Raw genomic sequence first — 24,882 nt, forward strand, 5'->3', positions numbered from 1 at the left:
ACCTACAAACTCTGTAGATATCTTTCCTATCATCAAGGCAAAACACCAACTGGAGCCTAAAGCAGTGTTTGGTTGTTCTTGGGTTTGGAAGTCCAAGCCCCAAATGACCATTCAAATCTGGGTGTGTCTACACAAATAACTTGACCTGTTTCATCACAAATTGCTATCTTAGGATGCAGGTAGGGTAAAAAGGCTAGGAAGTCAGCAGTGATATTACCATGAACTGGATTTTTATTAGGGTATTCTTTTGGCACTGTTACAGTTTTGCTTTTCTTTTGAGAGACTGGAGGGCGGAGGTTCCCCTCCAGCATTTCATACCAGATGGTAAGTGCTGCTTGCAATGCTGGGCTACGTTGACTTCTGCTCTGTTTCAAGGTTACTGTTATATTCTTAGGTTATTCATAGGTGCAGCAGATTGCTGCTTTCAAATGCATCCCAAAACGAGTGAATGTCTAGAGGAAAAATAAGTATTGTTTTCAGCTTTCTATTTTTACTTTAAGTGTAGTTCTTACTACTTAATCAAAATTAATGTTTTTGTCCTTTTAAGGTACTCAGTTAAGCACCTTCAGGAAAGACTGGTTTGTTCACTAAGCTCCTTTTTGAGTCAGGGAGCTTAATGCCCTCTTTTGTGTGTATGAGGGCTGTTAGCTCACATGTAGAACTCTTGTCTATACAATCATGTCTGTATTTAAACCACACTCAGTTTCTGTATTTCATTTAACAAAGAAAATGTTGTCACTGCTGTCCTGCTGCAAAAAATTCCACTGGGGATGGTGCATTGCTTGAATGTCATGACTGCTTTGAACTTGGCCAAGCAGTTGAGTTTGGGCTTTAGAGGTTATTTGTCTGCCAACCAAGGATCTGCTGAAAGAAAGGTCAAACTGCCTTCTAACAGAAATATTAAAATGGTTTAAGAAGCTGACTAGGAAGAGGATATGGAAGGAAATTCAAGATGAATTTAGATGTTGTTTTTACCATGTGGAAGACCACAGGTATTCCTCTGATGAGGCTGGTTATATGAAATGGTTTGGTACATTGCAGATATTACTAATTCAGCAGATTAATTTGTGTGGAATGATCCTACATTTTTTCTGTTATTTCCCGTGTACTTCTGTATATGGTAGCATGTCCCATAAAGAATCCAATAAAATCTTTGGGATGAAGGAAAAGAAATATGTTCTAACAGGTGCAGAAAAGCAAGTGAGATCTAGTTTGTATGCTGTTTTATGAAAACCGAACCTTAATGAATAAATTAATTTAAAATAACATGCAGATTTATGCACAAAACATATTTTTATTCTTACAGAAAAATTTTTTTCAAACTGTAGATGTTTTTGTCTGAAATTCAGCAATATAAATAAATTCAGCAATTGCTTTTATCATATAATACAGTATATTGTGATAATTTGTTACACCTTTCTGTTACAGATTAACTAAGCTCCAGATATTGGAACTTAGAGAAAACCAGTTAAAAATATTGCCAAAGTAAGTATGGGTGACATTTATTTAAACTGCTTTGGAGGGTTTTTTCTGTAGCTATACTGATAATGTAGTGCATATTGAGAAGTAGATCACAGCTTAAAATGTGTAGCTAAGTAACTGGGCCAAGTTCTCACAAGGAACTTTTCCTCCATCCTGCTGAAATTGTACCTCCCTTCAGACTCACTGGTCTGCCTATTCAGAGATTAGCCTTTCCAGAGGTTCGCCTATTCAGATATATATGTGTGGGTGTCTATACATATACATATATATTTTTTTTTTCTGTCCCTGTCCAGCTCTGTGGATTTCTGTTCCACCTGTTGAGCACCTCAGGATGATTGTTCTGAGATGTCTGATGCTTCTTGTATGCAGTATTGTAGAGCTGCCCACCTGTCTGGGTACAGTTCTGATGGCTGTGTCTGAGATGCATGCCTTGGGAATTAAGATCATAATCTCTGAATAAAATGTGGAGATTGAGACTCCTGCTCAGAATGCAATTCATATGACTTGAACACTTTTTTTTAGTTTAATATACCTCAGGACTGAATAAAGGAACAACTCATTACTATGTTGCATGTAATCTATTATGCTATACCTGTTCTATAAAGCAGCAGGGGTTTTTTTTAACACAATGGCAGCCTATTCCTCATGTGTTTTTGGTAACAGTCAGTTTTCTCAGTGACTGTAGCAAATGATGTTCCATTGGAATTCCCTTTCTGTGTGCCTTGGTACTGTACTATGCTGCCTGCATTATAAAGATGCCAGAACTCATATCTGGCATGAGAAAGTGTGAATATAAGTCTTCCAGGTGTAAAACATTTTACTCATTCATGTGATATAAATATTTTCTCTCCTCCTTTGCTTTTTCTAATATCGCTTATTTTCAGTAAAGAAAATTATGGGACATGTAATTTGGGGTAGTAGCTCTGTAAATTAAGTTACTCCCAACTGAGGAACAGTAGCTATAATTAAATCTTAGCAGCTAATACAGATTTTGTTTATAAAATTACTCTGACCTTAATTGCCATAATTAACACTAATAGCATGAATTGCATGTGATATTTTAAGAAAAGTAGTTTACATAGGTCTCTTGTAGTGATAAGCAACATTCAAACAAATGCTGTAATGTATTTAAGCCAACCACAACTTCTGTTGAATTTGCTGGAAATTTTCATTGGCTTCAGTGTACTCAGGGTTTCATCCTTGCTGGAAAACTAAACAAACAGCTGTTACGAAGATGTCCTCTGCAGCACTTCCATCATGATCTACAGTACATGCTTACATGCTGAGATGCTACCTTTGTTATTGTCTTCTGGTACTCTTGTGGTTCAATTAAGGGAAATTAAGGCTATTGAGGCTACTTTTTTTTTTTTTTTCTTTCCCTTTTTTATTTTTTTCTCTCTCCCCCCCCCCCCCATTTAATTATTTTAATCTCCATTTTTGCTACAGTGAGGCACTGTAAACAGAAATTCTGTATTATGTGCACTGGAGAGAAAAAATTTATTGTGGTGTCCATGGTAAGCAAGAGGTGAATCTGCCTTTTGGGATGTTACAACCATGCAGCAGTTGACCTGATCAACAAAGGTGTCTGTGGCCTGGCTTCAACTATTATGTTAGAACAGAAGCTGGTGTGAAATTGTTGTGTTTTAAAAGGAACATGCTATACAGCTTTGAACAGTATAGAAAATCCAAAGGCTTTTTTTTTTTTTTTTTAAGCTAGTAAGATGTAGCAGTACATGCTAATATTTTTGCTATAAATATAGTTATTCTTTCTTTTTTCCCCTGTCACTTTCACCTTTTGAATATTTTCATACTTGCAGCATATTCTTTTGTATTTGTAACGAGAAATGTATTTGGATAAATTTCTACAAAATCAGCTAGCCCTCATGCACAAAATCCTTAACACTAAAATGTAAAGCACTTGAAAGACTGCTAATCAAAATGGGTAATTAATGCCAACACACTAAATCAACCTTGCTTTGTGCCAAATGCATCATTTTGCTTGGGGCTTATACACATCCAGAGACTGCAGCACTGGCAGTATTATAATGCAAACCAGCTCAATGAAAATATTTCTACTGAAAGGAAAGGAAAAATACAGAGACTATTTTAGAGGCATTTATCTGATAAGTAGCTGGAAGTTGGGAAAATGGCCCAATGGAAAGCTAAAAAGTTTTTTGTGTGTTTTTGTTTTTTAAGCATTTTTCTGTGGCCTAATTGTCAATAAAAATAGTAACCTCTTTAGAAAGAATCAAGTTATTTGAGGGTGCAATTACGATGATCCAGGGCCCAATCATGCTATCACCTCTTGAATTGTGTGCTACTTCAAGCAGGGTGTTAATCTTAGTGAAGCTGACTATTTACAGCATCAGAATCCAAGGCATAATGTAGACTACCTGATCCCTTAGTGTTGGATTGATTTGACAGCAAGTTCAATAATATGAATTATGAAACAAATTTTTCAGTTTATGGAAGGGATTACATAGCACAGTGACAAGACAGAAATAGGTGGAACTTGGTGATCTAGTAAATATTTGTTTTCAGTCCTGTATTCCAGTTCCTTTAGCATTTAATTTTCCTGTTACTTTAACATTATTGGAAGCTTTGTTTGCATTTTGTCTGAAGATGTAGTTGGTCTATAAACAATATAGAAAAGTGAAGAGATGTTAGTAATAGAATAGCTGGAAGTGCTATAGATTACGCAGGCAGTGGGGAAGGAAAATAACTGAGGCCCTTGACTTGCAAACACATGTGTTTACGTTTTACAGTTGACCCTCTGTGTTTGCCAGATTACAGGCATCTTGGCAAGAAAAAAAAAAAAGGTAACAAAATCAGTAAAGTTACTTTGTTATACCATCAGTGTTACATACCATTAATTTTGTAGACACTTGAGAGAGGTTTGCTGTAGTTCCAAATTGTAACACCAGGACACTTGATGAAAACAATGTAACAGTTTTTGGTGGTGGTCTTGGTGTGGTGGTGGTTGTTTTAGTGGGTTTTGGTGCTTTTGTTGTTGTTCTGTGTTGATTTTTGTTTGTTTTTAGTAAGACACTGATGATTAAGTCAAGAATGGGAACATTGTGTTGCCTTGGAGCCTTTAAGGATGTAGCACTAGCAGGATGGGAAAGGAGCACCTAGATTTTGGTTGGACTGAAGTGGAATTTGTGTATCTAGTGAAATCTGGCAGCGGGGAGGAGAGGAGCTTTATTGCTTAGATTCTGTGAATCTGGTGTTAACTGTGTAAGCAGTTTAGCCTCAGAGCTGAATGGTGTAAAGGAGTTAGGAAAAAAAGTCACTCAGACCTTGGAGTGTATTGTCCTGGGAGACTGATTGTGTGTGTCTTTACCAAACCATTAAAATAAAAATAGAAGAATTCATGTTGAACTGAAAGAAAAAAATCCATTCATCTCAGGCTGTGGTAGAAAACCTCATCTGACATTGTATTGGTATTGGCATGGTCTCATAAAGCTTTCAGAAATTCAGATTATGCAGTATTTCAGAGAGTCTTAGATCATTTCTGGTAGAATAGTAAAATGAATTCTAGCACTTGGCTTACAGATAATCATCGTGTTCATGGGCTTCAAGAAATTGAGGGAAAATGTTTCCCAGATTCTTCTGGAAGTAGTCTTTTCATGTTTTTTTTTTTTTTTTCTTTTTCTTTTTCTTCTTTGAGACAGAGGGAATGTGAGTTAAAGGCTTTTCCCTAAAGCCTGAGTATGCTGTGTGTGCAGTGCAAGAAATAGCTTCTGCTTTTGTCTTGATCATGTCTTTCCCACTTACGCTAAATTCCTAGTTTGTCCCCAAGGTAATTACTGTAATGCAATGAAAATGAAATCTATAGACAAATGTTGAGTGTAATCTTTTTTTGGAGGTTATTTCATGAATAATATTAATAATCACATTGACTTTTAACAAATAAGGCATTATTCAACAGAATGTAATTTTTGAACTGTGTATTCAGAACAGCTGCAATACTTAGTGTATTTGAAGAACAACTGAAACTTTGAATAACAGCATAGAGCATCTTGTGCTCATGCAGGTGTTTTTTGAAGATATAAGTGTTCACACATATATTCTGATAATGTAGAAGACTCAGCTGTTTAGAAGCTCTTATATTTAATTATAAATACAGAACATAATGTCATACGAGGGATGCACAGGCCCTCTGAAAATATGTTTCGGTAGTACTGCTGTTGACTAGAGTACTGATCATGTAGAACACTGTGAGCAGTAGTAGATAATCCCTCTGGAGTCCCCAAAGTGAACTTCAAATGGAGGAAAAATTTTGCAAAACACAGCTTGAAATAATGGATTTTACTTCAGTCACTGATTTAATCTTTGCTATAAATTGGCTTAAAGAGCATCGATGTGTCACAAAATCCAGTTCAGTAATCTGATTCGTGTAGGACTGGAGAAATAGTTAGGATTCCAGCCCATATCATGTGGCAGCAATTTTGTCAGCAGCCTGCAGAGGGAGAACATTGCTGTTGAGTACAGTGATTCAACAGTGGGCTTCTCTGGTTTAGCTGATCATTAGTCTGTGGTCTTTCTTTGTGAGGAAAACATGTAGTTACTCGACCTTTGGCTGCTGAGAAGACTTATTGTGACTGTAGGTGAAAAGCTGAAGCACTCAAAAGAAGAGTGACTTCTCTGACTTACTGTTTATCATAAATATTACTATTTAGCTTTTGTAAATTAATCTGTAGGTGAGTTGCAGTGTACTCTTTGTGCAACAGTTAACGGGATGATCATTAATATGTGCCTGGTTGAACAGTGTGTGAAAATTTCACCTTATTTAGGTATCAGTCCAATTACAGAGGAGCACCCCTATTTAATACTGATTAAAATAGTATATTTGTATGAATGTAGAAAGATTGCATATAACTGATATTTTCTTAAATACAATTCCTTTTTAATCCCTACCTGTGCAGAACCATGTCCAGACTGACTCAGCTGGAAAGACTGGACTTAGGAAGTAATGAATTCACAGAAGTGGTAAGTTTTACCTTAGTAACAAAGCTTTATATCTTTTATAAATCTCTTTATCCTTTAATCTATTTTGAATCAATATGAAAATGTAAACATCAGCTTAAGAGTTCTACTACTATGTATACTTCATACTGCTTTATAGAGCCTGTTATAAAAATTGCGTGTATTCTGATGAATATAAGTAAGTTTTTCCTCATTTGAAAACTAACACTGGTTAGTGTGATTACTGTATTGGTAAAAAGTCAATTGTAATATGGGTTTGAATTATAAAAATAATTGTTTAGCTTATAATGAATTCTAAACACTTATTGATTATCATGTATTTAGCGTTGCAAGTTTTAGGTTGTATATAACCTGCTTTTATTACTGTATACAAACTATTCAGATCCAAGTGAAACTAAAATTTTAAGTTAATATTGTTCAAAATAGTATTTACACTTGAGGTGCTCATTTTTTTCCTTTGGCATGCATCAACTTGTTTCTTGTTCATGATCTCACAGGCATATATATCTTATATTTACAATCATTTAATGTCTCTCTGCCTCTACAAGTACTTTCCAGAATAAAGGAGATGAAATAGAAGTATAGTGGAACATACTGACCTGCCATGTAATAAAGTCAAATGTTTCTGTGTCAACAGTAGATAATACAGAACTGAGCACTTGCCTAGTTGTCTGGTTTGCCAGATAAGAAAATGTGTTTAAGGAATTATTCATTAATATTATTACACTTGTAGCTTTTACCATTACTGCCATATTTTCCTTATGGGGTAGATATTTGTGTGGGAGCCTTGAACTAACATGCACAGACCTATGTTAAGCTACAACAGCCAGAAACTAAGTATAAGCTGCAAAATTACCTAATTGGGTATATTTTGGGCTGATTGCATCATTTCTCCCAGCCTTTTAGCTAGAAGAGTCAGCCAGTGGTGACTTACGTCATTAAGGTCTTTTGGTAAAAGCACAAAAAGCTTTGAAACCACTTTTTTGGATAAAGATTTGTCTGAAGGGGAGTGGTCTTCAGTTAAGATTTTTCTCTTGGAAGATGAATTATTGGGAGTCAGGACTGCAACTTATGCAGGAGTATATTTGCAATACAACGAAACTGACTTCTGCGTTTAAGTGATCTTGGTTCTAGTTTGTAAGGTGCAGTAGCACCTGTTTTGTATTACTTGCTCAGGAGGAGAGTTTAAATAGGAAAGCATATGCAATGTGGATGTTTACCAAGAAGTGGTCTTTCCCTGATATAAGATACTTCTAACAATAAGTTATAGTGCAAGGACAACCCTGCACTTCACTTTATGGATGGAGTGGTTTGCTCTTATCATGTAGATGCACCTTTTGTTGCTCAAAAATTAAAATTTATATTATTTTTCCACCAAACCACAAAATCTTTGTGATTTTTGAAAAGCAGGTTTTCTGAGTTTATGGGATTTAGAAGTTTTTAGATATTCTTCATGAGAGAGGAATTTTTTATTTAGTGTGTACTTCATTTGAAGAATAATACTTTCTGGGAAGAAAAACAACAACAACAAACAACAAAACCACAAAACACAACAACAAACAAAAAACAACAACAACAATTCTCCACACACACCCCAAACACCACACACAAACTCCCCCCAGTACTTTCTGTAAGGATTATGCAGTGCAGTGATCAAGTTCTTAAAATATTTTTGTATATCTAGCATGTATTTACATTTCAAAAAGTGAATTATCTGGTTTTTCTTTGACCTAGTGAGACAAATGTACGTAACAGCTATAATAAGACATTGCTTAAAGTGCAATAAATAAATCACTGAAGTTGGTTTTGCCTTTCACTGTTTTCTGTATGAAGTTCTTAAAAAATGGCTTCTCTTTATAGCCTGAAGTACTTGAACAACTGAGTGGGTTAAAGGAATTTTGGATGGATGGTAATAGACTAACACTTATTCCAGGGGTAAGTCCTTTTACTGTGTTAAACATTTAGTATTTTAATTTACAGTAGTGTTTACTTTGTCAGCTATTATATATGTCAAAGTTGTTATGTAATTTTATTGTTACTGAAAGCCAAAACTCTAAATGCCACTTAAATGCTTGACTAGTCTACTTAGAAATTGTCCCTGATCATGAGAGTTGGACACACAGCTTTTCTTTCACTGAAAAATATATACCTCTCTTCTAAAAATGATGTTCTAATTCAGGAAAAGGGTAAAAATTGTAGATCAAATTGTGGATTGCATTTAGGGTTGACTGCTCCTTTCAAGAAGGGATTTTTTGTGTGTGTTAGACAGCAAACAGGAATATATGGGATAAGTAAGCTGTGTGAATTTTTACTGGTCACAGCTGTAAAGCAAGCAATGCCTGCTCAGGTGCCTTGTGTACAGGTATCACAGCCAGTTCCTGAGAAAACGTTCTGTTGACTTTGTCTGGGTTCCTGACATATCTCAGAATTACATGGGGTTCTGGCTGAACTATTATTGCAGTACTTGTGAACCTGTGCTTACACCCTAGTAAACTAGTAAATGAGTGTTTGAAATTTGGGAAGCAGCTGGTCTGTTTTCAGACTTAAAGTCTGAATGTGAGGCTTTCTTGCCTGATCAGTAGTCTTCTCTACTGTCTTTCCTCACTTCAGCTAACTCTTCCTTGAAGAGTTGAAAGGATGTATTAAACCTTTCTGCTTTACAGTAACAGCAAATCTGTATTTGTGAAAGTGACTGCACTTTCCCTGTGAAGATTTTAGTGGAGTAGCGTGCACAAATATTCAAGCTTATACTTGGTTCATATGGAAAGGTTAATACAAGCTTATACTTAGGCTTGTTTCTTCAGTTTAGTGCAGCTAGGCACTCATCTTGATGTTAAGTAGAATGCAGTTTTACACACAAGACAAATATAAGCATTAAAAACTTTACTGGAGCCTAATGACATCCTTATATATCTCTGAAGTCTGTTGTAAAGCTTCAGTTACTTGATTCATGGTAACTGATCAAACTGTTGAATTTGCAGCAGACTGACTTCGGTGACCTGCAGAATTACTGTGAGGGGGGTGTGTGTAAAAACATCAACTATGCATATTTGCACAGAATATTTCATTATAAAGCTTGGATGTTTTGCACAAGCTTGTAGTTCAGCACTATAAATAAATTTTTGCTTTTCCTCTGGCGTTGCACTTGAGAGACAGTTTGTCAAATCTGCTGCATTTTTTGTTTTGAACTTGCGCTTTCTAAAATCCATCATTTTCTCTTGCTTGTAGTTCATAGGCACTCTAAAACAACTGACCTACTTGGATGTTTCTAAAAACAACATTGAAGTAGTTGAAGAAGGTATTTCAGGTTGTGAAAGCCTGCAAGACCTACTGTTATCCAGTAATTCACTTCAGCAACTGCCAGAGACTATTGGTTTGTATTTTCAGTTAATTCATGTTCTTAAAAGCTTATAGTTTAGACACAGAACTCTTGAAAATATACAAATGGCATTTTAGATCTAAGTTTCAGTGGATTGAAAGTGTCAGTTTGGATAAAGCTGTAATGTGTAGCTGGAAAATAGAATTTATATTTGTTTGGGAGCATTCTTGACTCTATACATTAGTTTGTAAAAGGATGAGAAACTGTTGACAGAGTAAAAAAAAATTTTTTCTCCCCTCTTACTACTATGGCTGGCACGTGGTAAACTGGCAAACAAGTTCTGTAAGCTGATCTGCTTATTTCCTTAGATATATAGCACTATAAGCATGATAGTGAATACAGAAGATGTGGTTGTTTGCCTATAGATTTTTTTCCTCTTAATTTAAAAGTAAGCTTAATAAACTCAAGTGCCCTTTTTTATTTACTTATTCATTATATTACAGGTTCCCTGAAGAAAGTAACAACACTTAAAATTGATGAAAACCAGTTAATTTATCTGCCAGACTCTGTAGGGGGGTATGTATTTCACCTGCATAGAAGATTGAGTTGCGTTTCTGTTTACTTTTCTGTAACAATGACTCCTCTTGAATGTTTTTACACCTGTTTGATTTAATTTCTTCTACATGTTAATGTCTTAATAAAATTGAAAGGAAGTGCTTTCATATCTTCTAGTTTGCAGCATGTATGTTCTTTATGTATTATTTGATATCAAAAGGTGTATGGTCCTCACTTATTAATATAGCCACTAATCCATAAAATAAAAATTTTGGCAGTAACATTGCTATGGCTGTGGTAGATACTTCAAATGATTGAGGCACTCTCAAAAAGCTTGTGAAAAGTGAATCTGAACACCCACATGCATCTCCCACACACACACACCGTGAATGTTGCTGACCCCGCCTTTCACTGAATGCTCTCTTATGACTGTTGTGTAAAGGAGATTAAAAAAGCAAACAAAATGACAACCAACGAACAAACTAAAAAATACCCAAAACATGTTTTAGGTAATTAGTAAAGGATTTTTTCTGGATTGGAATTCCCTTGGGTTTCAAAGTTTTATTTTGAAATAAATTTGAGATTTTTAATTAATATTGGTATCAACTTCATTTAAACTTAAAGTATGTGATTAATGTTGGATGAATTAACTTGTATAGAGGAGTAATTTTTTTTTTTTTTTAAGATTAATATCACTAGAAGAACTGGACTGTAGTTTCAATGAGATTGAAACATTGCCTTCATCTATTGGGCAGCTCTCTAATATAAGGACATTTGCTGCAGATCACAACTTTTTAACACAGCTGCCATCAGAGGTATGTATTTAATTACAAATCTATCAAATTAAATTTTTAATGTATTTTAAAATACATAGCCTGTGCAACTTTTTGAAAACAAGTCAGTAATTCTTTAATAGATTTTCTTCGTGCATACTTCCAAAGGAGGATGTGTACAAATACACAGATTTACAAATAATGAAATTGTGTGGGTTTTTTTTTAAGAAACATGGACATTTGTTGCTAGTGTATTGAAACTAGAAGAGTTTAATACATCAGAATAAATCTAATTGCACTTTACAGGCAAAAAATACCTGTAGTACTAATTGTTTTAAAACAGTAGGAATTTCTTTATTTAGAGTTGTGAAGATTCATTGATTCTTTGGGATTTTTTTTTCAGATTGGAAATTGGAAGCATGTAACAGTGTTGTTTCTGCATTCTAATAAGCTTGAATTTCTCCCTGAAGAAATGGGTGATATGCAGAAATTAAAAGTCATCAATCTGAGTGACAATAGGTTTGTGAATGCATTTATTCAAGTAGGAGTTGTATAAAATTCACTAGTAATGTAGAGGTATTGTTATGAATATATTGTGCTGTCTTACCTTATCTCATGCACAGCTTAGGAGCTGATTACTGACAGGGATGCATGCATTTAATGTATTATTATTGTATTCTGGACCTTGCTGTTCCATTGTATTAAGCTGTCTTTATTTTGATGACTTGGCACATGCATTGAAGCACAGCTTCAATACATTCATGATTGATAGCATGTATTTTTATGGGGAATTAGTTTGGTTACTTTCATAAAACTTTTGATTCTTTCTTAGAAGTTAATAACTTCCTTTATTGCATATAGAAGACACAAAATAGTATAGTGTAAAACACTGGAGTTTGCTGGGGAAGGGGGAAAAGTGTTGTGTTTTATTAGAGGTGGTCATTTGAAATTGACAAAACATTTGTGTTTAGGGAATTACCAATTTGTAGAATTGAAATATATTGGGAGAGATAAGTCTAACTGAACTCTCCCTCCTGTTCTACCAATTCAGCTTCTCTGAACTCCATCTGTAGCTTGATTCATCCATTAGTGCCAGAGCTTCCGTTGTCCAAGGCAGCCTCTTTCCCAAACATGTAGCTTGGAAAAAAAAAAAAAAACAAATCACAATTTTCAGGTGTACCACTTTTTTCTTAATTGGCATGCATGTGTATTGTAAGATAAGGTGCTGAGTATTTATATCAATTAATTTAGGTTGTCTTCAAAATTGTATTCAAGTCACTGAACTGAGTTAAATTCAAGTTACATTGTCACTCTTTTTAAGCTGCTTGCTAAACCGGTCAGAAATACATTGTTTTGTTTGCTGGTTTTAGTGTGGTTTTTTTTTTTTTTTATTCCAGATATAGCTTTGAATCTAAATTAAGTGGTGTTGCCTTTCAACTGTCAATAGCTATTAATTCAATTATATCAGTAAATGTCCCTTTTAAACCTTTTTTCAGGCTCATGCAGGATTGTTTCTTAACAGTCTCAGTTGTACTGCTAAGTGTACTTATATAAATTCTTGTTGTAATTTACAGATTGAAGAATCTGCCATTTACCTTCACAAAACTGCAACAGCTCACTGCTATGTGGCTATCAGACAATCAGGTGAATTTTTATAAAATTAAAAATAGATGATTGAATTTATTTCTAGTGGAATTGACAAGTACAGAGCCACCTATTAAATAATGAGACCTGGTGGTGGGTATCCAGACAAGTACTTCCTTGACATTGTCAGTTCTCCTGAAATAAACACTGGGGCTACCTGTCTCTGGAGATTTTCATACTTCCAGTGAAGTTCTGTGCTGTTAGGAGATGCAGTTTAACAGATGTAGCGTTTTTAGCTTTTTGTTTTTCTTAGTTCAGCTTGTTTACACAGGAGAGTTAGTGTTTGGCAAGCTAATAGGTGAATGTGTAGAGTGGGTTTCTTCCACAGATATATCATTGGGGAAACTTAGCATGGCTTTTTTTGAGCTAGGTTTCTTACCACACCTTTGTGACTGCCTGACTTCCAAGCTCTTAAGCAGTAACTCAGGTGCTTGTGGCTTCTATTTTTGCTGTGTATTGAAGCCCTGTGTACTATGCTTATTTACAGAAAGAGAATTAAGGTGTACAGACCTATCAGAAACCCACTAGCTTCAGATGTATATGTAATGGAAGCACTTTTACTAATGCAGTAATTTCAAGAATCCATTGCCCTTTTTTGTAAGGGGTGAGGAATATTTGATCTTGTGTCAATATGAAAATCTGAGTACAAGATTTTTCTTTGCATGATTGTCTGCAGCTTTAAATGGGCAGCTTTATCTTTATATTCCAGATCAGCCTCCTTTGGGATAGTAATTACTCCTGGCAAGGAACTGAGCTATTTTTTAAATACCTAGTGTTTGCTTTTCTCTTAAAGCTGTTACTGAGTTTCAGTTCTCAGTTGAAGCCGGTTGTCAGTCAAAGACAGACATGTTAATAACTTATTTTTGTGAAAATTATGCAGAGGAGCAATGTTTTAATACAAGACAGCGTAGTCTTCAAAGTAATGGGACAGGCATGCTCTGTGATATGTACCTCACATTTACCTGTATGCACACATTCTCATAATCTTATTTCATTTGTTCCCTAGTCTAAGCCACTTATCCCTCTTCAAAAAGAAGCTGACCCTGACACACAGAAAACAGTACTTACTAATTACATGTTCCCTCAGCAACCGAGGACCGAGGATGGTAAGAATTTCTGAAATAACATGTCAGAATGCTCCATTTGAAAATAATGGGAAGACTGCCCACTTAATGATTTTCACTAGATAATAGTTAAATACAATTTTGAAGTAAATATGCAAGTGATGAAGAGATACATCTGAAGACTGAAAACAGTAGCTTAATGTGATCTACATGTTGGTCAATTCTAGATTAAACTGTTTAAGTGAGTGAGGTGAGGAATTGGCTGGCAGGATCATGTTCTGTGATGGCTGCCACTTCCCAGTGCGACACAGTATTTCATTCTGGCAGAGCTTAGTGGTTGGGGTCAAATTCCCCTTAGCAGATGTCTGCTTCAGACTATTTAACAGAATATTAGCCAAAATTTTGGACAAGTAAACAGCGTTCTTTGTTTTCTCTTAAAAGAAAAAAAAAATCAGCCAAGAAAAAAGGGATATTGCTTACGTATATTTGGAACTGTTTAATAAAAGGTTGGGCCAAAATATTAATACCTTGACATAAAGTTATTTCTGCACATTATGAAATAGGAAAGTAAGTAACATGGCATAAGAAACTCCCCCTAGGAGTTAGGAAAAGAGGGTTAAATCTCTTCTGTTTTTCCAGGCAGAAGGCAGAAGGCAAATGCTTGTGCTAATTTAACAGAAGGGCGAGGGGGGGTGGTGGAATGGAACACAGACACATGTCAATGGAAGTAACTGAAAACTGACAAGTGGCAACATTCGCTTTTCCATGGCACAAGTGTGTAGTACACTGAAAGAGAAGTAATCAAAAATATCAGCAAAAGCAGTAAATTGTGCATCACTTTTAGTGCCTTCTAATGCAGATAATGCATATGCAATACTTCTGATAGAATGTGAGAATTAAAAAATCATTTGGAGATTCAGCGAAGTTCCGGATTGTTCCTGAAAGCATTTGAACTTTTTTTTACCCGCGTGCTGGAGTTCCTTTGTGTAGACAAGGAAAGAGCTGCTTGTTCAGCTTGAGTTGATAGAAAACCTGCCTCTAAGGAGTTAATCCAAACAGGTTTAAAGTTCAATAAATATCATTTTTAAAAATTAAAATTTTAAAAATTCACTGTCAAGTTCTTTTTTTGGTCAGGAACAGTTTAAGTGATAGTAAAGTCCATTAGTCCATTTTCAGGTGTGTTAAAATTGTAAGTTTACCCAATAAATGGGTAACAAGTATTCCAGTGCACTTGTTGAGCCCTATAATGAAGTATTCCTCATTTTAAAATTTTCATTAAATGAAATCAGGTGAATGCTCTTTTTGTGTGCTTAATGAGACCACCTCTCTGAAGTCAGGGTATATAAATCTATATAATATATATATATATACAAATTCATATTTTCATATTTATACATATATATGAATAAAAATCCTTTTCAGCAAAGAGTTCTGCTGAAACTTTTCAAGTGTGAGTGTAGTGTACAACTGTGTGTATGAAGATTTTACTTACAGATGGGTTTTTTTCTATTATGAAAACACAGCCAAGTTCATGAAGGTGTGGCAGTGCAGCTAGTATTCAATTAGTGGTACTACTCTAGTCTCTTTTAAGAATGCATACAAAAGCACACCAAGCCCATCCAAGAGAAATGTGTCCTATGCATATGAGAGTCTTTTTTCTTTTTTCAGTTATGTTCATGTCTGATAATGAAAGTTTCAATCCATCTCTGTGGGAGGAACAGCGAAAACAGCGTGCTCAGGTGGCATTTGAGTGTGATGAAGACAAAGATGAGAGAGAGGCACCACCTCGGGTTAGTTTTGAATTTATTTTTTCCCTCTCTCTTATCACCACCCCAGAATCCCATCCTTTTCCTTAATTTGGCTGTGGATTTTGCTCTGCTCAAGAAATCAAGTCTTCAGTTATTAGTGAAGAGTATCCAAAAGGATGAAACACCATGTTTTGAGGGTTGGTTGTGTGTTGGGTTTTTTTTGCTTGTTTATTTTTAGCCAGATAGTTTAAAGTGCACCACAATGGAAAGACTCTCAGCTGATATATGGCAATGTAGGGTATAACTCTTCATAGATGACTACCTGACTGGTGATGTCATGGAGAAGGACAGTGAGGAAAAAATGATTAATCTTATTTTTTCTTTAAGTTAATTACAGTTGTCATAATTCTTCCTGCTTGCAGTCACTGGACATATTTTGGAGAGAGAAGGAAAACCTGATTAATCATCTTCCTGGGTTTAATAAACCTAAGTCTGTACCAGTGCAGGTAGACACAAACAGCAAAGTGGGTATTACAGATAGTTCAGTGTTTTGTCCTAATTAATTGCCTGTTTTAAAGCTGATGTTTTAATTATGGCATTTCGTTAAATGTAGAATATTATTGCTTTTTTGTAAACACAGGAAGGCAACCTGAAGAGATATCCAACTCCATATCCTGATGAACTGAAGAATATGGTCAAAACAGTCCAGACAATTGTACATAGGCTAAAGGATGAAGAATCTACTGAAGATATTGCCAAGGAGTCAAAACAAGAAGGCCAAACAGTTTCTGTAAAAGATGTGGGGGTAAAGGTTAGAGATAATTATCTCTTCTGACTTTGCATGAACTTCCAAAGTTCTAGAGTGTCATTGATTCATTTTAATTCTCTTCTCTGTCCCCACTAATGCTTTAGCAAGAAAAATTGTCAGATTAAAGAATGGAGTTTACCTCTTCACTGCCTGAAGAAGTCTGTAATAAATGTCTGGTTTGCAATAGCAATTTTCCTCTGACACTAAGAACAAGGAAAGTGACTTACTTCTCAGGCAAATAGAAGCTGTGGAAGTGTTAAGGAGCTGGCTTCTCCAGATTCTGGAGGATGGCATCTTTGTCATCCTCTGATCCTCTCTTATCTCCAAACTTGACAACGAAATTCAGGATAATCTCTAAGGATCTTAACTGCTGCCCTTGTGACTGGAGGTTTATGTGATAGGTTGGGAAGGCAATTGTATCAAGTTGGCTCAGGAGTCTCTAACAGGTTTATGTAGTGTGATGGGACTACTGTTTGGTGCTGACATGTCTCATTGTAGATACTCTTGGACTTCTTTTTATTTATCTGGAAATTTAATGGTACAAATTAACTTCAATAAGGAGGAGAGTCAAACTAATTGACAAAGAATAGGACTGTACCTCAGTAATCTTCAGAGATTTCCCTGCATTTCATACCTGGTGCATTTCAGACTTTAGAATTTCAAAGCTCAGATTTTCCATTCTGTAGTTTCCCAAAATACATAATGTTAACTCTAAGTATTGTATGTTACTGAAAACCTTTCAGGCTGTTTTTTCTGCTAATGTTCTTAATCCTGTAGACTTCAGAAATTGCTTCAGCAAAGAACAAAGCAGATGAGAGAAAGCAATATTCAGCAGGAGGCTCTGTGCAGAAACCTACTGAAGCAGAAGCTGAGCACAGTGCCACAAATTCACAGCTGACTGCACTTGTTAAAACCTTGCAGAACACGAAAACGATTGTCAACCATGAAGACACGCTCGAGGTACGGCATTGCAATGAACAATGAATTGTGCTGGTCTTGTATTGAATTTGTTACTCTGGGAGATGAAAACTTACATTGACAATAGCAGAAAATTGTCATCCATAAGTGCTGTAAATACAGATGGTTTGCAAGGCACTGTTTTTCTCTCTTGAGATTATACTAAGTAAAAGTTCGAATATCTAATAAGTTCATAATAAAAGACACATGCATTTAAACAAAAAGAAAGCAAACTCAGAATTTTCCAGGTTTTGTTTAATTGTAAGTTCCTCATGAAATATCCACTTAATTGTCACTGAAATGGCAAAATACCTGATTAGTGGGAGCAATCAAACTTGTATGTCCAAGTGACTATGCATGTTCATTTAAAATGAAAAGTAAAGGTGGGTTTAAATGTATGTATTCCTCTGTGTTTATTAGTGAGCTGTCATGAATATGACTTGGGTTGTAGTCACCTCTTATAAAATAGTCAGAGGTTTAGAACTTCTAAACACCTTGTACATCTCTCTAATAGACACCCTGTATTCGTTTACTTAGAATGTTTCAGGCTAATGACAAATTTTGGAACTTGTCACTTAATCAGTTGCCAGTCACAACCTGTAAAATGTTTTTATTTCCCATAGTTTCACAAGCAGATTATTTTCGCCTGTGTTGTATAAGCAGTGGAACATGCATATATCATACTTTTGCTGAAGAGACTTTGTGACAAGCAGTTGTAGCTGTTACTGGCTGTTTACCTACTAGCATGTTCCTGCTTCTACATACTTTCTGAAAATATTGGTTTTGACATTTTTCTTTAGTTTAAAAATATAATTTCAGAAAATCTTATTAGTTATCTAGCAATGGTGGCAGCAATTCTTTGTAGCTGGCTATATGCCAGTAAGTGAAAGAGGCAGCAGTGTGTTCATCAGGGAGAGCAGATTCCTTACTTCCATGTAATAACCTGCTGCTAACTGTTGCAGTTGAATCCAGGTATCTAACTTTCTCTGCCTATAATTTTTCCATGTTAGCATTGATTACAGTTGTTGTATGTCACCTCCAAGAGGAAGAGCAATGTGGCAAAAGCAGTGAAGAGGTTGTCTGTTCCAATTGCAGAGAAAAACAGATTTTTATTTTCAATTGCTTTTTGATTAGCTTGTTTTCTACTTGTCAGTAGGTTTGTCCTGCCTGCAGTCCAAAGAACTGGCTAGGTAGTTAGTATCATGGGAAGACGGTGCTCCAGTAGGTTCCACACATTAAATGTTGTGAAGCTTGCAAGAAAAAGTGATTGTTAAAAGACTGTTTTTGCAATATGCAACATCGATTTTGTACCATTTGTAATAGGAAGCATGTTTACTATAAATTTCCACTTTAGGGAAGGTAGGGGGTTTTTCTTCAAAATGTTACTACAAACAATAGGGTTTCTAAGATAATGAGAATACAGGGCTGGCAGTAGTCTCATGGCTGCTCTTGCAGCAGCTTTGTCAGTTAATCTTTTTCATGAGTGCACCTAGCTCCATCTTATGGTCAGGAACTAGCGATTTCTAGCTTAAATGTATTCAGCATTGCTTTATTCCTCTGCCATTGTTCTCCAAGTTAACTGACTTCTCTTCCTTTTGGAATTTACCCTGAACATAAATTTAAAGGTATCAACGCAAGCTACACTTACTTTTTTGTTGCTAGACTAGGCAACTCAAGCTCCATTCACTCTTTTCTCACAACATAGCTCTCCATTCCTAGGATTGTCTTAGTCATGCTACTCTATAGCTGTTTAAGTTTGAGCTATTCTACAAAATCAACATCCAGCTACTCAATCTGGGTTATTTGCTGGTTCTGTGATTACTTTGTGACTTGAACTCAACTGGAGGTTCTCTCTAATGGTGGAGCAAAGGCTGCATCTGCTTGCTCCAGGTAGGTTTTTGCAGCTGGAGTTACCAGTTTGAGTGCCGTTCCCATGGAGTTCATTAGCGAAAATGCAGGTCTGCATGTGCTGTTTCGTAAAGGTAATTCGTAGGCAAATATTACTAAATTCAGTGGATTTGCACTGTGAATGTACTACACAGTTCTTATGCCTGTGTTATGTTGCTTGTTTATTTTTTCTCCTTTATTGTTCAGTGCGGGACAGTTGAGATAGTATTTACTTAACCTTCAAGCAGTTCTTCAAAATGCATAGCATAAAGCTGTTTTTTCTTTAGCAGGAGTCAGAAGAACTCTCCTCTGATGAAGAGATGAAAATGGCAGAAATGCGACCACCACTGATAGAAACCTCCATAAACCAACCAAAAGTGGTAGCTCTTAGCAATAACAAAAAAGGTTAGATGAAAAAGCAATTTCTCAACTCAAAATGGCTAAGTTTTTCCAATTAAATTATGTGAAAGTAGATTTAATTTGTATGTTTTAAAAGAAAAATGATCAATTCTCTAGCTGAGCAATGAAAGCAGAAGAAAATGCAATATCTTATGCTTGAGTGCTTGGTAGAGAAAGCTGTGTTGATATGCTAATTTTCTTGATTCTTGTCATCAGTTTAAAAGCAGAGGAGAGGAGATGTGTGTTTTGGGGGACTGTTAGCTTGAACACAGTCTTGATAAGCTTAAGAAAAGGATTGCAGAAAGAGTTATTTACCTTGGAAATACTCTACATTTTTCCCTCCCCCAGATTTTGTGTGTTATTACTGCTGTAGGCAGCAATGTCACTTGCTTAAATTTCTCAGAGAAGCTGTGCTCTCTTCCTGAGGTTTAAGAATAAACTTATCTTCTCTAAGCTCTTCCTCCAGAATCACTTTACTCTTTTATTTTTCTTCATTCCTTTAACAGGAAGCTTTGGAACACTGTTTTTGTTACCTAACTTTTATATTCTCTGAAAGATAATTTTGGTCTGGGTAATAATTTCCTTAAGAGTAAGGAATGACCTAGGATTTAGAAGAAACATAATTTGAAAGTTAGAGAGCAAATTTTATTTTCTTCTTATGATATACTAGTTCAGTACTTTCTAGGACAAAAGGCTTTTCTAGCCATTAGATGATAAAGGGTGAGATTTAGCGAGGATGAAGGAAAACCACATGGAGGTAGCAGGAAGAGTCTGCTTAGGATCACATACAGGTGAAAAGATTAATATTTATCAATGTTGCCTTTGGGTTTTTGTGTCTGACTGGAGTCCTAAGTCCAGGCTTATTTCTTGTCTCTAGAGACAGACATTAGTTTCACAAAATTTATGCTTTTGGCACCTGTAGCTGTGTCTTGAAGCAAAAATTTAATGTATTTGTACTCTCATATTGAAGTCATAGCTGGCTTAAAGTCCCACAGAGAAATTATTTTTGTATTAATGTAGTATGTAAGTATGCATACATTATGCAACAATCAATGTGCACAGGTGTAAATTACTCTGAAAATTTTGTCCTAAGTGATCAGTAAAGCATGGGCATCCACTGGATTCCAGCACTGTGGAAGAGCATTTTTATTTCCTGGGGTTTTTTTACATTTGTGAAATTATGTATAGCTTATCCAGTGATCTAAGTCTTTCCAGACTGCTTGGTCTAATAAGTGGATATTTAACAATTTCATTAAGTTTGAAATCAGGAATGGTGTACACTTTTCAAAAGTCTGCATGTGAAGCAGTGGACTTAATTTTCATAGGGGCTAATAGACCCATGTAACTCAAAACTTCGAAATAATTGCAAAAATAGAAATATGATTTGGTAGATATTTTGGGGAAATACTATGTAATGTAGCACTATGTTATGCTAAGGAAACTTGGAATAAATCTACAAGTTAAATTTCATTAACAGGGGAGGGCTTTTTACATTAAGCTTAATATTTAAAAAACAGGAACTATTGCAAACAGTCTTTTGTAAGTTTAAATGAAGTTTGCAAAGGTGTTACCTTACATTTTAGTTTCCAGTAGTAAGAATTACTGAAGAAAAAGAGACAATTTCTAAATACCATAAGATACACACATTAAACGGCTGTTAAACAGATGTTTGTGTCTGTAACTAAACAGGCTAATTTTTATTTCAGATGATTCAAAAGATGCTGATTCCTTATCAGATGAAGCTACCCACAATATCAATCAAAATAACAGCAACTGTTCTTCTCCTTCTCGAATGTCAGATTCTGTTTCCTTAAATACTGATAGCAGCCAAGATATTTCTCTCTGTTCTCCAGACAAAGAAACACATGCTGCTGTTTTATCCAAGATCAGGTTTGTAAGATACTGTATACCACGGTGCAAATATAGTAGAAAAGTGTTATTTAATCTTTCATATTATGTGTCCATTAATTTAATTAATTTATTTATATTACAGAAAATCATTTAAATTTTAATGTTTTAAAATAAGGCTAGGTGTTGAAATAGTTACCTTAAAAAAAAAGGATGATAAAATTCAGAGGCTTATTTTAGTACATGATACATGGTTTCCATTTGTTTTAATAGTAGGGTATAAAATTTCATCCTTATAGTTTGTTATCCCTGCAAAATACTTCAAGACACCATTTTAAAAGCTCTAAGTTTTTATTTGGATAATTCCGAAGATTGATTTGATTACTAATGTAACTATAAAAGGCTTTTAGAATGCGCTTACACATTTCTACTCTTCTTGAGGTTTTGTTAGTGCAATTTTTTTAAAAAAATTACCAATAGAAGCAAGACATTTGCCCAGAACTATCATGGAACTTGCAAATATTTGATAAAAAAACTAGTTACTGTCACTTTTGTACTTTTTGAGGCTTTTAACCTGTTGTTAAAAATTCCTGTTGAATTTAAACACACTTCTGAAATCAGATGACACAAATGTTGCCAAAATCAGCCTGCTCTATAATATGTTTCTGTAATGGTAAGAAAGCAAATCACAGATCTGGTTGTATATTGGTATTTGTCCTGTTTTGTGTGCACAATGTAGCTGTGTTGCATACTAAAGATTATTTCTCCTAAAACAGTTCTTGAGAGAATATGTTGGTTCCTTTGGGGATTTTTCTTAAGAACCATCTTGTTTTCCAGGCGAGAAGATGAAAATTTGAATAATCTTTTGCAAAATGGAGGTGAATTCAGCATTACAGTAGAAGAAAAAACAAATGTGCAAGAGAAGGTTACAAATTTGTCTGAATATGAATTAAGCATTGAAGAAAGATTAGGCCTGATAGGAAAAGGTGTTGAACTGAGCACTCCTACAGAGGAGTCTCACAAATTAGACCAAATAAACATGAATATCAATAAGCTCGTTAGTGAAGAGGCAGTGCCAGTTTCCGTGGAAAGGTTACAAACACAGGAAATAGTTTCAGTAAAAGGCTTTTTGAATAACAACAGAAAAGAAGAAAGTGAGCACTTGGAAAATGAAAATAAATATCCTGTAAATAAAGTAAATGGACATCCTGAGGAAACAGTACAGTCTCCAAGTAAAGACAAACTTACAAGAAGCACTACAGTTGATGGTGATTCTGCTGAGCTGTCTGTTTCGAGGAGCACTGAAGATTTGTCCCCACAGAGAAGTGGTCCTGTGATGAAATCGCACAGCATCACCAGTATGGACACTGGTGGTCTGAAAATCTACGATATCGTCAATGAGAATGGCCCTCAACAGCCAAATACAGTGGTAAAATCAGCATCCGATACTGCAGATGGAAAAAACATAGTCCGAAGTAAATCTGCCACTCTTCTGTATGATCAGCCTTTGCAGGTTTTTCCTGGGTCGTCGTCATCATCTGATTTAGTATCGTCTACAAAAACGGTGTATAAGTTTGACTCAAATCACAACCCCGAAGGTGCTAATGTAGTGAGAGGATCAGTGACAGGTGGTGCACAGATGTTCACTGCTCCCCAGTATAATATTCAGTACAGCAGCAGTGCAGCAGCAAAAGACACCTTGTGGTCCCAGAAACAGAACTCCCCAGTAGAACAAGGCAGCTTACCTCCTTCACGTCTCCTTAGGTCTGACAGCACAGAAACCCCCACCTATGTAAAGCATTCTGCCAATATGAATTTCTCCAATCATAACAATGTCCGAGCCAGCGCTGTATATAACACTCATCAACGGATGGCTGGGAGACATATAGATATGTGGGCTATTCCACCAAATGACAGATTGCTCCCAGGAGCAACCAGACACACTCTTCAAAGGCAGAGCAGTGTGTCTTCTACAGCTTCTATAAATATTGGGGATACTGGACCTTCAAGGCGCACTCAGGTTCCTGAAGGTGACTATTTAACATACAGAGATTTGCATTCAATGGGAAGAGCTCCACCACTGATGTCTGGGCAACAGAGACCTCTTTCTGCCAGAACATACAGCATTGATGGTCCAAATGTACCACGACCACAAAGTGCTCGGCCATCAGTGAATGAAATACCAGAAAGAACTATGTCAGTTAGTGACTTCAATTACTCACGGACTAGCCCTTCAAAGAGATCAAACCCAAGGGTTAACTCTGAGCACTCTTTATTAGACCCTTCAGGAAAAAGCAAAGTCCCTCATGACTGGAGGGAACAGGTGCTGCGACATATTGAGGCTAAAAAGCTAGAAAAGGTAAAATTATTTTTAAAACTTTTCTACCTTTCTGTTACTTGGGTGTGGAGTAAGTTAAAAGCTCTGTGTTTTGAACTGCTTTTAATTAGCAGTGAAAATGTACTTTTGATACTGCCTTATAAAGGATAAATGTGTTTGTGATGCATGTCAGAGAAACAGACTGTAAATGGAACTTTTTCCCCAAAGAAAAAAATGTTGCTGTTATTTTTATCTCAAACTTGCTGGCTTAGTCCAATTACGTTAGAATACATTAAATAACATCACATAAACCTGCTGGACCCCAAGGCCAGCTCTTTTAGGCCAGGTAATATTTATTGAAGCATTGTTTTTGTATTATACAAAAATACCCCCTTACACCTTGGATCTTTTTGTCCAGCATTTTTCCCTGCTATTTCTTCTTTTTAAGCACAAGGATAGCAGTATAAGTTGGGGAATGACCTGCTGGAGAGCAGTGTATGGGAAAGTGGGGGTCCTGGTGGACAGCAGGATGACCATGAGCCAGCACTGTGCCCTTGTGGCCAGGAAGGCCAATGGCATCCTGGGGTGTATTAGAAGGGGGTGGTTAGTAGGTCGAGAGAGGTTCTCCTTCCCCTCTACTCTGCCCTGGTGAGACCACACCTGGAATATTGTGTCCAGTTCTGGGCCCCTCAGTTCAAGAAGGACAGGGAACTGCTGGAGAGAGTCCAGCACAGGGCAACAAAGATGGATTGGAGCATCTCCCTGTGAAGAAAGGCTGAGGGAGCTGGGTCTCTTTAGTTTGGAGGAGACTGAGGGGTGACCTCACTAATGTTTAGAAATATGTAAAAGGATGAGTGTCACGGTGCTCTTCTTGGTGACAACCAATGATAGGACAATGGGCAATGGGTTCAAACTGCAACACAGGAGGTTCCACTTAAATATGAGAAGAAACTTCTTCATGATGAGGTTAACAGACACTGGAACAGGCTGCCCAGGGGAGCTGTGGAGTCTCCTTCTCTGGAGACATTCAAAACCCGCCTGGACACATTCCTGTGTAACCTCATCTAGGTGTTCCTGCTCTGGCAGGGGGGT

General features: G+C 36.1%; 1 protein-coding gene across 8 annotated transcripts in view; it reads left to right on the forward strand.

Annotated features, from left to right (window-relative positions):
* The window catches only part of ERBIN (erbb2 interacting protein), a 118,264-nt gene that overhangs the window by 76,299 nt on the left and 17,083 nt on the right, over window positions 1-24,882 (forward strand). For 5 of the 8 annotated variants that reach the window (XM_082075375.1, XM_082075373.1, XM_082075374.1 and 2 more), the window contains 15 exons: window positions 1,429-1,485; window positions 6,411-6,474; window positions 8,332-8,406; window positions 9,700-9,844; window positions 10,294-10,366; window positions 11,031-11,160; window positions 11,522-11,637; window positions 12,693-12,762; window positions 13,769-13,868; window positions 15,495-15,616; window positions 16,215-16,385; window positions 17,160-17,342; window positions 19,514-19,631; window positions 21,332-21,515; window positions 22,311-23,832. In XM_082075375.1, coding sequence (XP_081931501.1) covers window positions 1,429-1,485; window positions 6,411-6,474; window positions 8,332-8,406; window positions 9,700-9,844; window positions 10,294-10,366; window positions 11,031-11,160; window positions 11,522-11,637; window positions 12,693-12,762; window positions 13,769-13,868; window positions 15,495-15,616; window positions 16,215-16,385; window positions 17,160-17,342; window positions 19,514-19,631; window positions 21,332-21,515; window positions 22,311-23,832 — 3,130 coding nt within the window. Of the gene's footprint in view, window positions 1-1,428; window positions 1,486-6,410; window positions 6,475-8,331; window positions 8,407-9,699; window positions 9,845-10,293; window positions 10,367-11,030; window positions 11,161-11,521; window positions 11,638-12,692; window positions 12,763-13,768; window positions 13,869-15,494; window positions 15,617-16,214; window positions 16,386-17,159; window positions 17,343-19,513; window positions 19,632-21,331; window positions 21,516-22,310; window positions 23,833-24,882 lie in introns of those variants that run through there. The other 3 variants (XM_082075372.1, XM_082075371.1, XR_014186277.1) reach the window with 3 other exon arrangements.

This window comes from Streptopelia decaocto, assembly GCF_964273445.1.
Source record: "Streptopelia decaocto genome assembly, chromosome: Z".
Classification (NCBI taxonomy): domain Eukaryota; kingdom Metazoa; phylum Chordata; class Aves; order Columbiformes; family Columbidae; genus Streptopelia; species Streptopelia decaocto.